The sequence below is a fragment of the Trachurus trachurus genome (assembly GCF_905171665.1).
Source record: "Trachurus trachurus genome assembly, chromosome: 4".
Classification (NCBI taxonomy): Eukaryota; Metazoa; Chordata; class Actinopteri; order Carangiformes; family Carangidae; genus Trachurus; species Trachurus trachurus.
The window spans coordinates 26,207,529-26,219,931 of NC_139898.1; the positions used below are offsets into that span (position 1 = coordinate 26,207,529).

At 40.3% G+C, this 12,403-nt stretch overlaps 2 protein-coding genes across 2 annotated transcripts in view; both read right to left on the reverse strand.

Moving 5' to 3' along the window:
* The window catches only part of ap1m3 (adaptor related protein complex 1 subunit mu 3), a 30,707-nt gene extending 29,950 nt beyond the window's left edge, over nt 1–757 (reverse strand). The window contains exon 1 of the mRNA XM_083969722.1: nt 634–757. Coding sequence (XP_083825848.1) covers nt 634–675 — 42 coding nt within the window. The 5' untranslated portion in view covers nt 676–757. The remainder of the gene's footprint in view (nt 1–633) is intronic.
* Nucleotides 758–2,425: 1,668 nt separating this feature from the next.
* Nucleotides 2,426–10,988, reverse strand: cUnh1orf210 (chromosome Un C1orf210 homolog). Its single transcript, XM_083969840.1, has 4 exons — nt 10,855–10,988; nt 4,735–5,357; nt 4,316–4,513; nt 2,426–3,486 (listed from the first exon to the last, which is right to left on the reverse strand). Exons 2-4 carry the CDS (start codon nt 4,796–4,798, stop codon nt 3,275–3,277), a joined length of 474 nt encoding a protein of 157 aa, XP_083825966.1. The 5' UTR covers nt 4,799–5,357; nt 10,855–10,988; the 3' UTR covers nt 2,426–3,274.
* Between the last annotated feature and the right edge of the window lie 1,415 nt (nt 10,989–12,403).

A 12,403-nucleotide genomic window follows, 5' to 3' on the forward strand; every position in this document is an offset into this window, starting at 1 on the left:
TAATGAAGAAAGTAGCCTATTCACTCGATTGATCAATAATGGCAACAACTGGTGGGTTCCTGTGGTACATAAATCAATATCAAATGATATAGAAGTATCTCAGATGTGTTTTTAGCTCTGAAAGACCTTTTCAGTGTGAGTCATCTTCAAGACTTTGAACATTTTCCACATGATATTAAATAAACCCGAGGAGTCATTTTTCATACATAGCTACTATAACCTAACAGGGCTAGTAAAAGTAAACTTTTAAACTTTGAAAGAGGACACATCACATGCGATACAAGGCTGCACGGCTGCACAAGAACAAGCCCTCTGTGTGTGTACACACTGAAACATCAGTGAAACGAGTTGAGCAAGTTGAGCCTCTTCCTGGCTGCTCTCTTACATGTGGGTGAGAGAGAGAGAGGGACATACGAGTACAGAGGTGAGTAACTGGCCTCTATCAGGAAATACAAGTCCATCTGCTTTTTGATATGCAGCTCCCTCAGTGCACCAATAGAAATAAAATGAAACTAAATTCAGAGGCATTGCTGGTATTTACACAAGCTGAGACACTCTTTCCTTGAAGCAGGTGCCTCGTTTATTCACCCTGATGTCAACTTCACCGCCAACAACAAGTCGCCACAAACTTACCTTTCCCTTCAGGTCGAGGATAAAAACCGCCGACGCCGACATCTCGGTGGAGAGAGATACACAAGTCCAAGAAGTAGGCAGGGTAGTATATGTGGGTCTATATAGAGAGATATGGGTCACTTGTGTGCAGTAATGCCCGCTCCCATCCTCCTCCTTCCTCCTCTCCTCCACTCTCTTCAGCGGTCGAGTTTCCACTGTGCGAGTCGCTGCGTTTTCCGGACTCGAGTGTCAAGTTGGTTGTGATGATAGAAACACGACTTCCGGCTCTGAGCTGAGCTGCTGGGGCTTTGATCATGTTCCTGTTTATTTAATCCAGAAATAGTTTTCAGTTAGCCCTAGCCTACTAACTAGTTTTTTTGTTTGTTTGTCTTTACTTCTACTCCATTGCAGTTAGTAGGAAATTAATTTAACCCATGTGTTTGTAACATGGTTTGTTTCAATGTGAATTTTTATTTTCAATATTAACTTCTTTCTTTTATGACTTTAGTTTTTGCTGTTTTTTCATTTTTTCCTCAAAGCTTTAAATTAATCATTTTCTTACATTATTCCTATATTAAACTTCTACCTACTAAAAACAATAGTTAGTTTTTTTAATCTTTTTTTTTTATATGTTAAACCGTTACCATGAAATGACACACAATTAAAACTTTTAATGATTTTCTATATCACTGTATAGCCTACATCTGAGGACTTCTGATCTTATTAGGATGCATTTATTTATTTATTAGGAATTCCACTACAATATCAGCTTTTTAGTATGAAAATTTGTTTTTGATCTCCTCCCTTGTTTTTTAACCAGGAAGTCTCTTTAACAGTGACTTTTGAAGGAAAGACCAAGATGCAGACATATAAACTCACAATGCTTTGATATAAATATAAATACATTTCCTTTAGGTTGAGTAGCCTAACTATTAATAAAATCACTCTGGTGTTTTGTTAGTTTTACTTTTCATTTGCAGTAGCCTAACTGACACACCCACAATGGCGGTGGACGTCAAACTCTCGACTTTTATTTTGAAGGCAGAATCGTTGCAGTTCCTGTTTCCCTGCGGCTCGTCTGCGTGAACTTGACGTGTCGTGTTTCCGGGTGGGAGCTCCTCGCCTGACAGCTTCACACAGACCTGTCAGACCGCTCTCATCAGCTGGATGGTCTCGGAGGATCCGGAACGCCCCAGGCCTCTTTTCGAGACGCTGTGTCAAGCTTAATTACAGTTGTTGATACCAGTGTTTGTAAAGTTTAAAAAGAAAGGTGAGTGTGGCGAGTCCGTGTTGTGGCCAATGAGGCAAACAGGACCAAAATGCTGGAGAAACTATAGGCTGCTCCTGTGAAGTGAAAGTCATTGTTTGGGTTTAAGAAAGGCCTAGACCCAAACAGACAGACCACATTTCATTTGCAACTGGATTTTTTATTGAGGTCAAACTTTTAACAATTAACTGACCATACACACTTTACAACAGGGAAGTGCTAAATTCACATTTCCAGTCTACATCCTTAAAATAGCAGCCATGAGTGGAAAGAGTAACTAATTACAAGTAGGCCTCAGCCTCTTTTAACCTAATGCTGTCCATTTCCTGTAGATCAGCATGTAGCCTACTATACAAATCTTTCCATGGCATGTTTTGAAAAGTGTTGCTGTAACAGCATTATTTAAGTATATTAACTTAATATATACATTGTGGTTATTTTCCTTTGTAAGGCAAACTGTGTGTCTGATGCTTTCTTATCACAATGGCTGCAACTGTGAAGCGTGCCTTCACGGCTTTGTTGCCTTTCAGATTGTTTTTCAAAGACTCAAGTTGAAAAGGCTTTTTAATTACAACATAAATTGGTTTTGAACCATATTAAACACCCATGCATATACACTATAGAGAACAGTACCAAGTGAAATGTTCCTGCTTACATTCAGCTGAGTTATGTGTCATCATGCATCATGCAGAGACATTTTGCATGACTTGCAGGCTGCTATCAATAAACAAAGATCATTGGTTAATGTTCATTAGGCTTGGCCGATCTCCAAAATGTAATATCTCAACACAGTTGTTTCATTTTGAGGGTAAGGGGGAATCTTCGATGATTGATATTATTATTATCATTTTTTTCAGTAACCTCTATGCCACAGCCCAATAAACAGTAAGCAAAGCATTGAAATGAGGGTGGACTTGAGAACAAGGCAGACTGTACAACTGCAAAACTACAAAAACTTAATTTTGATTAACACCTAACATCAGTCTAGGTCTAATATCCATATTTACAAAAAAAAATCTCTTTGATCTCTTTTCCACTCTCTCCTTTTTAAAACCTTATTTCTTTGATAATCACTTAAAAACGATGAAATTATAAGACACAACCCGTTTGACTTTAATTAACTGTCCTGAGATTAAACTGAAATTCTCTTTTATGGCGACTTTTGTGTGTCCAAAGACGAAACACTACTGAAATAATAATAATGCACTCCTGTGCCGCCTTAAAATAAAGGCACTCAGTGGTATTTGAAACTTTTCCTGAACCCAGTGTTTACAAAGTGCACGTTTTGTAACTGTCATCATAAAATCTCACTCAAATAAACAGGAAATAAAAGATAAGGTGGGAGTGGAATTGGTGGTTCAGTCGAACAGATGTGCCCGCACTCACACACACCTGCTAAGCGATGCTAAATTCAATCTCATCCATCTCATCCATCTCTTCCTCAGTGTCCTCCATCTTCTCCGCTGCTCTCTCAGCCCTCGCTCTCTCGCTGGCCGGGATGTAGTTGTCCTCGATGAAGCCGTCATCGTCCTCCTCAGTCACAGGAGGGACAGCACGAGTTTCCCACCCGCCGTGCATGGAATACCCCATCTCCAGGCCTCGGGGCCCTGATGGAAACACAGAAGAGTTGTGCTGCATTATGGATAACAACCAACTTAAGGTAATTACATCACTCTAAAAAGTGACACCGGAGATGGAAAGCTGTAATTGGTGGTGTCACATTGATGCACAGGCCTCCATCGACATGGATTTGTGTGATCATACAAAGTTTGACAGTTTCTTTTGGTTCAAAATAAGCTTTTAATGATTATTATTTTAATAACGTTACTCTTGCTCTTTATTTTGGCTATTATTTATATGGCCATTTAGGTGCAGCACAACCAGGTGCAGAAATAACACCATCACCCTTATGTCCATCACCTCTTTACCCATTCATCTGAGACATACAGTAGCAACGTTAGCACTTATTTTGAGTTGTTTCTATTTCTAATAATCACTCATTTTTAGTTCTGTCTTGGTCTCCACTAAATCCTAAGGGAGTTATTGATTTGCTACATGCTCCTCCGTGTTCACCAGTCGCTGCTCACTAACTTTGTCTGTCTGTTGTTTGATGCTGGGCAGGAAGTGTATAATTATTTTGTAGAGAAGCTTTAAGCACTCACTAAATACATTATATTATATACTTTAATTTGCTGTTTTTTTTCCTGCATTCTGTTATTTAATCCAGGCTTAAAATGAATGTTTCCTGAGTGACACAGAAAATACAATACAAGTGAATATCACCGCTTTTATGACCTTGCAGGTAGTTGAATGCAAACGTTTTAGCTTTTAAACGGACGCTCAGCGCATTAAACTCACACTGAGTGTTAAGTACAGAAACAGAAATTCCCCCACTGCACCAAGATATATATTTCCTAGATTGTAATTGAAGCTAACCTGATGCTTGCTCACACTGGCTGACATTGTCTGCCTCCCTCAGCCGTGTGTGCCTGTAGCTGGCCAGGTAGCGCCGGATCAGCTGGCATTTAGCCAGGAGGGCGATAATGATGGAGACAGAGATGGCTGAGACCAGGACGGCCACCAAGAACTCCCAGTTGTGGTTGGGCAAATTGTCTGGTCTGTTTGCCACAGTGTCTGTAAGAGAGGGAAATGAATCACACCCCGCTTAATAGTCAGTCTGTTGTGGTTGTGGGAAGCACCTAAAAACCTGAAACCAGCTCAACATCGACCTACAGTAAACCAGGTGGAACCAACATTTAATCTATCCATCAGTGTCTCTCTCAAGCTGAGTCGAAGCTGATTCAAAAGCAAACATTCCTGGTGATAAACAAATGGTGCACAAACTGAATTCTTACCATTTTGTGTTGTTGTTGTTGAGGAAGCTGTGGAGACTAGTGTGCCATTTGGTGATGGATCCATCTGGCGTTGTTTGTTTGTGAAGTCTCTTTTGAGAATGAGTGAGTGAAGTGAGTGAGAGTGACTTCTCCTGTGTGGCTCAATTTGCTTCTTGTTGGATGAGACCTGTGTTTTGCTTTAGGGCACCATTAACTCTAGCATGAAGCCATGGATGACGGGAGTTTTACCACCAGCATGCCAGATGAAGAACACCTTCTGTGACCTACTAGGGAAGAGCCTGCAGACTTTTGAAAGACGGTTTTAATGCCTCCACCCTCAAATGTTCGGTGATAATAAAAAAGAAAAGAAAAGCTGGTTGGTGTTATATTGTTTTCAGCAGGTTGGAAATAAAAGGCATCTGTGGGATATGTTGCAGAGCAGGCATCTCCCCAGATGAGGGAGGTAGTTGTGTGGAAGATTTCTGTTGACCAAGAGGGAGGTTAACCTTCAGCGCTCCACTAGGTGGCAAGGTTGAGTGACGGGACTCCTGGGTTCAGAGGCAAGTGAAGACTGGTAGCAGCATTATCATCCCGTACACTCGTGGGAATATGAGCCAGACTCCTCTCGCTCCGGTGAAATGAGGCTTTAGAGAAAGTAGGAAACAGAAATAGGAAATTAAATCAGTAAGATATATATTTTTCTTTTCTTTTTACACACTTGCCTACAACGACATCTTGCAAAAAGGAAGACAGATCAGCTTCCACCAATAAACCACAATGCCCCCCCTCCCACACACACACACATCCCATGTGCACTGAGGCTTTGAATTCTTTTTGGACTCTCGTAAATGCATATTTCATAAGTGAACCACACAAAGAGAGAACATGAACGATCAAATGACCTAAATATTTCACATGCTATCTATGAAGTATCTATGAAGAGTGAGGAGTTGCTGCCTAGCAGGTCCCCTTTAAATCCAGAAGTCGTAATTGAGTATGAGCTGTCAGAAACTCAGGAGGATATCGACCACAACAGGAAAAGTGTGTCGCAAACAGGAAGTGGCACACACTGGAAGGCCTTCCTCCGCAGGTCTAGCTTACACAAAACACTGGCGGCTAATCACTAATATTTGTGTGCGTGTGTGTATCATGAATCTGACTGTGGGCTTCACAGTTTCCTACAATAGAGAACACATGCTTAATGGTTCTCAAGGGACAGTAGGTGAAAGATTCCCAGACTCTATTTGTTAACGTAAAAGCTTTTCAAATTAAATTAAATTGCCATGAATCATTACCAACGTGTAACACAAAGGGAATGGGAAATGCCATCACACATAAAGGAAAAGTTATGTATTTTGAGAAATAAGCTTCTTCTTTTTCTTCGTTTGTTTCCACAGTTTGTTATCTTATCTTATCCAAGGCAGGGAACAGGGGCTGTGTTATTGACAGATAACAGCAGCAGAGCGTCTCACGATCACTTATTAACACTGAATGTAATTCTGATTTGTTTGATCAATACAAAAACCAAAGTAATCACTAACTGACTGGAGCTGCTACTGGCTGTGAGGCAGCTGGTCCCTGCCAAAGAGCAGTTTCTGAACAGACACATAACCCTCCATGAAACAGTGATTTGTCATTTTTGAACACTTACATTTTTGTACAGATTGAACAAATTAAATACTCTGTTTTAATTAGTGAGCAGTAGAGGCACTGGTACATGGATTTTCTTAACTATTTCTAGCTGCTATTGCTTTAGCTTTATATTTATGATATGGACATCAGGGGGATGTTGAGCTTCTCATTTGACTTTCCACAAAAAAATATATATACAGTAAGCGTATATCAATGTTTGGTGCATATTTCTATGATCTCTTTCTTACTGTATCACCAACTCATGTACTCAAACTCCATTTTCACAACAATATCAAAAGCACATTGATGCTCCTTGTGCAAACATAAACCTGTCATCCATACTAGCTTTTGTTAGAAAGAGAGAGGACCTCACTGCACAGCTATTTCCAAATTTGCCAGATATTTGCATGCATGAGCCAACAGGTTGATGGCCTGTATTTACAACACAGTCACATAAGTTCTTATCCATGCAGTCCCCTCCCACATACTAACTGTTGTTTGACATGCCAACTTGAGGCTACAGGTCACGGTTTTATTAAGTAGATATTTCTTTCTTCTCATAACTCATGCCTCACTTTCAATTGCTCTTAAAATTATGCATTTATCATGTTGGGACATGTTCTGCATATTAGTTGTTTTGGAAATATTACTATGTTCTAGTCCATTTATAAGATTAGGGCATTTTAAAGAGGCTGATTGTTTTTCAAAGTTAATATTTAAACGTATGTGAATATTGTATCCAGCAATAGAAAGCTATTCAGATGCTCATGTACTTTCATCAACTGTGAAATTTTGAGCATTTCCTTGACCTGACAGAGAAAGTGTCCCCACATGAACTACATGAACTAGCTACATGAAATATAACCTGTTGATAGATTTTGGGTTGACCATCTCTTGAACTCTTATCTCATTGCAAAATAAGTAATAGGCCTAACTTGAAGAAGCAGAAAGCAGCAGGCTCTTAATTGGAAACAACCAATGAAACTGATGAAGTAGGCCTACCTAGTTAAACTTTAGCCTACTTTATAGCGCATATAGACGCGATCCTCGCTAATAACAAACTAATTAAGTGAACACCGTGTCCTGAAATAACCTACTCTCTCATGTGAAATTGACACAATATTTGAACTGCACCCACCCCCACGCAGCCACCTGGCAGAGTTACGGTTATGCACCTGTCCACAGCTCACCTTGCGCACCGATCAGCTGACTGAGGTGATGAAGAGAGTCGCTTCTCTTCTTCCTCACTTTCTATGACGTAAACCGTTTGCGGTTGTTTTTTTCTGTTGTTCAGACGTCGAGAGTCGCGTTGTAAACGTTTTTACTCGTTATGAAGTTATTTGCACGCATTAATAAGAGACTCCTGAGGCTTAAACTGGACGGATAACTCACCTTAACTCGGATTAATTCAGGTTTACTCTCAATTAATCACGACAGACGGACTTGACGCTAGATGACCTATAATGCAACGCCGTAAAAAACCGCCAACAGTCCGTCGTAATTGGTCACTGACCTATTAATTGTCTGGTAGCCAACTGAAACCTGAATTTTAGAAAAAAATAAATTGTTTAATGGCAATGTAAATTCAGAGATTGGACTATGTTCAGAAAGTTTATCCAGTTTCAGAAAATAATAGTAGAATAGAAAGTATAGGCGTTGTTTTTGTTGTTACTCCTACTACCACTATAAACAGTGCCACATTAAGAGTAGGCTATTGACATATTCTGGTACTTGTAGGCTATGTGTCTAATGAACTAGGAAACAAATTACATTTTAGGACATGTAATCTGTCGTTCAACATGTTAATGCAGCCTAAAACAGTGACTGGACTGTTTGTTTTGATCTACAGACCTATATTATGATGAAAGTTGTAGGCTATTGTACGTTATCTGTATTGTAGACATTGAAAGTATCCACATGTTTTTCAGCAGTGTTTCTCATTATTTGCTTAAATTGTGCAGTAGGATAGCCTAATTAAGCAAATAAAATCCAAACAAGGCTGTTAAAAGAAAAGAAAAGTTTATGTTTGATCCCACATTTCTGAAATCGTGGCTCCCGGCTCTTGACAACATGTGAAACTCATTTAGTGTCTCATTCACATATTCGGGACCCGGAAAAAATGTGGATGTTGCGTTCTCAGCCTAGAGATTAAGATTTTTGAATCTCTGTCTCTTTTCTTTTGTCTCAGAGGTGATTTTTCACAGCGAGTGAGTGGAGTCCGGTTGCTTTGTGCCAGCCATTAGGCCTCTTTCCCCTTCGTCTTCCACTGCTATTCTTTTCAGAAATGTTGGCTGTAAACGAACCAACAGGGCTGCCTTTATCTCTTCCTGTTCTGTCCTCACACATGCAGGGAGCACACAACAAAATATACACACACTAGAGCAGTGCAGGATCGGGAGGTACGGAGGAGAAGCCCGGGAGCAAGAAACACTGTGTGTCAGATCTAACAGTGTTTGTGAGCTCAGCTGTGCACTGCACTGCTACTGTAGATTTGTTTGTATTTGTGTGTGTGTGTGGGGAACATGCATGTGTAAGAGGCCACATTTGCATCTCTGACTGTCTCTGCATGTGTTTGAATATCATTCTCAAAACAAGGAGTCAGTGTTTCTTTGTTTCAGTGCCCCAAATTGTGAGTGGAGCGTCAGTTAATAGATGCTAATGATGGCCAGAGGGGGGTGAAATGTTTGTTCTGTCATCAAACTGAATTAAACATCAAATTTATATTGTGCTCCAGGAGTTTGATTCCTTTGAACAGATAAATTAACTCTAAGCTAGTTTGTGGTTTGAAATGTGATCATGCCACTTTAGGTGGCAAAGTACTTAAAGCAGAAGTAAGCGGAATATTTGTGTTAATATAAGTCTTAAATAGTTATATCTTCCGACAGCAATCACTTACATGGAGTGTTTGGTCCGAAACACGGGTCTGTCAGTCACTCTGCTCTGCTGTAAGCGGAGGAGAAAACTTCTTGTATACTTCCTTGTATCCTACAACCTTTATCCAATGAGGAGAGAGAACGGCATGAAGGGCTGTGTGTGCAGCCAAGGGATGCGGGTGAATGTGGTGACGTAGGGACGAGGACCAATAGATCCATGACGAGGGCGGGGGCTGCTTACTCCATCGGCTGACAAGAAGTTAGCCAAAACGACCGGATCGCTTACTTCTGCTTTAATGTCCAACTTATGTAACAAAAAGCTTGAGTCAGTTCTTTTTTCTTTTTTTAAATAACAATATTCAAAGTGCTATTGGGAAAACTGCTAACCACAAAGTGCTCTTTGCCTTTCTGACACATCATATAAATCATCCTTGACCAAGCAAACTTCTCTCTCGTTCTCTCTCTCCTCAATAATCACAGATACTGTATTCATTCTTCACAGATAATAACAGAGCCGTCCTTCAGCTGACCCTCGCCCCAACAATCCACAGAGCAGCATGCAGGCCTCCCTCTTTCCTTCTTAACCCATTGCCAAGTTCTGTATTTTTTTGTCTTGCTTTGAAAATGCGTGGAAGAGTCAGGCTGTGCTATTGTTTGTCAGGGATAAAGCGTCAGGTCTGATGGTGGTGGAAAGAAAACAGCTGGCAGACACTTTGTTTATGAGCATGATTGTTTAAGTCCCACGCTGTAAATCAAGCTCACAAAGTCTGTGACTTTGAGATAAAAAAAACAACAGGTATTTACATATGAAAACTACACCTTTGAATAATGACAAATGCATATTTTCCCCCCACTCTCTTAGTTTAATTGAAGCGAGGTCACAAGAGCACGAGTGCCCTCAGATGTCATGTTTGGTTTTTGCCTGTTAGTCCTGGGATAATGGCAGTGTCAACAGGGATACAATGAGTACAAAACTGAACCCACTGACAACACATTACATAACCTGCATTATGACCACAAGCTGATATTTGATGAAAGATTAGATTTAGCACCTGGATCCCTTATTAAATACACACTGGAAACTTAAATGTGTGCGGCTTAGAGGCTGAGAAAATAACAAACAATCGTAATCGAATGAAAGTGAGCATGTAAAAGAGCAGTAATGTTTTGGGTGAAAACAGATATGGGCCAGCATCAACATGTGGGTCAGTATTTCTCGCTAGCAGAGGGATGACATATAGGGAAATGTCTATCGTTTTTTAAATACTAAATCTATGCATTAGCAACAAATTACACATGTAATTTGTGTACGAACGTGCTGCACCTTGATAAGAAATGCTTTTCAGCTATCAGCAGGTGCAGAAAATGATTTGGCTACTCCGACACTGAAATGTAAACATTGGTTATGGGGCTTTTCTGTAAACTGTAACCTAAATAGTCTATACATATGGCTGCAAATGTATTACGTTAACACAATTTTGTGCATTTGCTCCTATTTAAAGTCACATTCTATCAAACTTTTTGCTGATTATTACACTGTTAGTTGGCAAGGTAAACCGTGTCACACAATCTTTAACACAGTGGCAAAACTCTCTATTTTTAGAAAACCCAGCTGTTAATTTCTTCCATGTCTTACCTGGTCACCTGTCTGCGAAGCTCACCTGTAGCTTCACCTGCTTGTGTGTCCACTGTCACATTTAACATCCACCGTATACATTTTCTCTTGCTTTGTCTGTAAAATGGAGAAATGTTGTGCAAAGGTTGAGCAAGCCGTTCCCAGAAAAGGCTGGTTAATGGGTAACTTTGTCACTAAGGTGTGCTGTGCTCCCTCCCGCTCACTATTCCTCCCTCCCTGTCCAATGGCACTGCAGACCGGTCATTGGTAATGTTGTCGCTCAGCACTGCCTAACCAGGAAGAGGAAAAAATATGACTTATTAACATGTCATATTGCAACTGTCAACATGGATTCACAAGTGAAACTGCAAGGAACCAGTGGAACCTGAAAAAAGATCTAATGTTAGTTTAGTCGCGCTTCTTTGGGAAGGAAAATAATCTTGTTTTTATATCTGCTGAGGGTTTTGCCTCTTCCTGCATGTGTGTGTGTGTGTATATGTGTGTGACAGGTGCCACACCTTTCTTTGTTAATCCAAATGTAAACCATTTTCTCAGCCTCTTTTCAGATGAGGGAGGAAATCAGACAAGATACAGTTTGTGGTGACAAGGAGTTGTGTTTATTTAAGATGTGCAGCCTGAGGGGAGAGAGAGCAGACCTCTGGTGGCTCTGAAAGGAAAAGCGAGGTGACCCTGAAAACAATAGGCCTGCTTCCTGGCCACTTGGCAGTGCAGTCTTTGTCTTTTACATCTCTTACCCTCACTCTTCCTCCCACTTTCCATATGTTCCAGGATGCTTCAGCTGCATGTCTTGGAGCAGATGGTGGGGACAAGGAGTGGCTGGGACAGTAAAGTGATAACTCAGCATCAGCAAAAAGAAGCTGCAGGAGTTTCCCACCAAAGCTACTGAGGGCTGTTTGCTGTTGGTTGATTCAGTATCTTTGAGAAATACCTGGTTATTGACTATGTTAAATGAAGTGGGCATTGAAGCAGCAGTATTGGTGTTGAATTAGGATGAGAAGGAGGAAAATAGGCTGTTATGTTAAACCTTGTCTTGGGCAACTATGGTCAACAGGAACGAGCCTTAAAAACAACACTGATGTTTAATCACTCGTTAACTTGATATGATGAACTGCTCAGCAAATAGTTGCTTATTTACACATCCAGCAGGCACCGAGCAACAGGAGCATTCAATTTGGAGTAATGATGAATGAAGGTCCATTATTAACTCTCATTTTGAGCTCCATTTCACTCTTCACCTATACTCCAGGAGGAAATATGTGGCTTATTTAATCTGTGTGTATCAGATAGACAGGCTGTCTGCTGCAGCATTGATAAGGACATCTGGAGTGAACCAAAACAGTAAAGCTGCCATGAAACCAAAACAATGAGCCAAAGACACTAAAAAATCACTCTGAATAATGCAAAAGTAAATGTGACATAATAGCGTAATTTTATTATTTTCGTTTTTAAAATGTTGTTATTGGTGTTATACACATCAGTGTATTTTTGTGTTCATTTGCTTCCCTAAAGTTGCTGTAGTTATTTAATCTAACTAGTCTAATAGCTTTAC